Source organism: Mandrillus leucophaeus, unplaced genomic scaffold (genome assembly GCF_000951045.1).
Source record: "Mandrillus leucophaeus isolate KB7577 unplaced genomic scaffold, Mleu.le_1.0 Scaffold2073, whole genome shotgun sequence".
Classification (NCBI taxonomy): domain Eukaryota; kingdom Metazoa; phylum Chordata; class Mammalia; order Primates; family Cercopithecidae; genus Mandrillus; species Mandrillus leucophaeus.
The window spans coordinates 12,175-14,767 of NW_012102114.1; the positions used below are offsets into that span (position 1 = coordinate 12,175).

The 2,593-nt window shown below is 48.3% G+C and overlaps 1 protein-coding gene across 1 annotated transcript in view; it reads left to right on the forward strand.

Moving 5' to 3' along the window:
- Window positions 1–3: 3 nt before the first annotated feature.
- Window positions 4–2,593, forward strand: part of LOC105539625 (pregnancy-specific beta-1-glycoprotein 2-like) — a gene marked incomplete at its 5' end in the record, with an annotated part of 9,521 nt that continues 6,931 nt past the window's right edge. The window contains one exon of the mRNA XM_011979978.1: window positions 4–97. Coding sequence (XP_011835368.1) covers window positions 4–97 — 94 coding nt within the window. The remainder of the gene's footprint in view (window positions 98–2,593) is intronic.

Sequence of the window (2,593 nt, forward strand, 5' to 3'; positions counted from 1 at the left end):
CAGAGTGTGAACCAGAAGGACGCAGGATCCTACACCGTAAAAATCATAAAGCGAGGTGACGGGACTGAAGGAGTAACTGGACATTTCACCTTATACGGTGAGTTATTCCACATGATCCCTGGGTGTTGGGGCGTGGGGGTCACTTCTACTTTGCACACACAGGATGGTCAGGCCTACACCGTGCCTATGTCCCTCTCTGCGTTATGTCCCATGTTGGGGCTTCAGCATTTAGTGCAGGACACACACAGAGGAGACAAATTACAACAGATCAGAATTCCTTTCGTGCCTCCAGACCCTGCAGACACTTGCTGCACAGGAAGGACAGTCTGATGGGGGGTGCTCAGCAGGAGGAGATCAGTCTCAGCCAAGTACCTCATGCCCTCTTCATAAACTTGACCCTGAGAAAGACCCTGGAGAACTGAGCAGGGCTTTGCCTAAGAGGCCCCAGAGATACTCTCAGAGAAGCTCAGCCCAAGAAGCCTCAACCCCAGACCCCGTCCCTAAATCCTTACTCCAGATAAAGCTGAGGAGCTTGTGTCAATTCTGGGTTGTGGCAGGGCTTACTGGGACCAAGGATTCACCAGCTGTCTGAGGACTGTGTCTCCTGGAGCTGCTCACTAGCCAGGGCTCAGCACTCAGAACCTAATCTGGTCAAGGACAGAGCTTTCTTCACCTGACACTCAGAGTGGAGAGGACAGAAAGGCAAGCTTTGTAGGCCATCAGCCAACTGCCTTGCGAGGCTTAGGACACTCCATAGGAAGTCTAATGTCCCCAGAAGCAGAAACAGAAGAGAGAAAATGTACCTGGCAGCAGCTTGTCCACAGGGATCTGACCTAAAGGTGCTCTCTCATGGAAGTGAATAACAATAAATGCTGTTTGTGTGAACACCTCCACTGTGCCAAGTATTAGGTCCGATGACTGTGAAGAATTTACAATTTATTCACAGATAGCATGAAAACCCACAGTCCATTTGACATTTAGCTTATTTGACTGGGAGATAACTGAGGCACAGGAAGGCACAGTCACTGAACCAGAGTCACACAAACACAAAAGGCAGATCAGGGTCACGTGAGGTCTGTCTGTAGCCACAGGTCCATCCTCTCCTCCACCAGAAGTGAGGGCTTATTGGGTTCCAATGACCCTGTAGTAATTTATTAGCTCAAATTCTCTCTTCTTAGGCATCCAGACCTCAGAGGAGTGAGAGCAAATGGTAAGCTGATTAGTCTGCACTCCAGAACTAAATCACCAGCCTCAACCATCAGAGTCAGTGCAAAAAATGTCCAGGCCTACCCCTCAGATCTTAACCCCTGTCACTGAACCTGAAATCCTATGTATCCCAAAGTGTCCATGTCACTGGCATGACAGGATAAAAGAGAGGACCTTGTTTTCATTTCCCACTCACACCCCGCACCAACACAAGTCCAGTGAGAGACACACACTCAGGAGCTCTCACATAACAAATGAAGGAATTGAATGAAGGAATGAATGATCCATAACCTCTTTAGAGACTGGATCTTGGATGTAGAATCCTAGGAAGTTCTAGCCACACCTGTCCCTTGTCCTTCAGAGGCTGACACCCACGTTTCATCCCCTCACTTCCTCTTGCCCCTAAAGCCATCCCACTTCATGTGTTACTCTGAAGCTCTTTGGCCACTGGAGGATTTTCAGGGCTCCCTGGTCCTGGACTGTGGAAATGGGGACACCTAGTCCCTGGGGTCACTGAAGTCACTGTATGCCCCACTGTTCACTGCCATGCTGTCTCTGCCTCTCTCTGCTTCTCTGTGTCCCTCATCTTCCTCCCACTTCATTCTACCTGGCAAGCCCTGTCCTACACAGCTTCTTCCTCCATCCCTAGGCCTTCCCCAGACACTCCCTCTAACTAGGCTGACTGTTCTGTTCCCTTCCTGCTAACACTGTGACCTGGCCCACCTCCCAGGAAATAGGAAAGGCACAGAAATCAACTGGAGTTTCCACTCCTGAAAAGCTTCATCTCGAGCCAATGTCCCCAGGTCACTAAGAGAATGATCTTCCACTGTATCCCCATCCAGGGATCTTTCCCTTTGTGAGGCTTATCTGTGGACAAGACCGTGGGACAGGGATAGGCAGCTCCTCCACCCACTCTTATAATTCCCAAACAAGTTCTTCTGGCCTCCTGCACAAAAAAAAAAAACACACAATTTATCCCGATGGTGATTTGCAGTAAAGAAAGATTTTAATGAGTCCAAGTCTGCCAAACAGGACAGAGGTTTATTATTACTTAAATCAGTCTCCCTAGTGGATCACGGGTTAGAGATTTTCAAGGATAGTTTCAGGGACACAGGACTAAAAAATGGGTACTGCTGATTGTTTGATGATGGAATCATGCGGGCGGAGGGAAATGATCCCTTTGTGCTTGAATCCGCCTCTAGGTGGGGACCACGTGACTGACTGAGCCATTAGTCATGGGTATGGATGAGGTCAGCAGGTTGCCAGAATGCAAAGAATAAGAAATATCTCAAAAGACCAACCTCAGGTTCTACAATAGTGATGTTATCTATTGGAACAATTACTTACAAATTTTGTACACTCTGACCAAATGACATTTGAGCAGTAA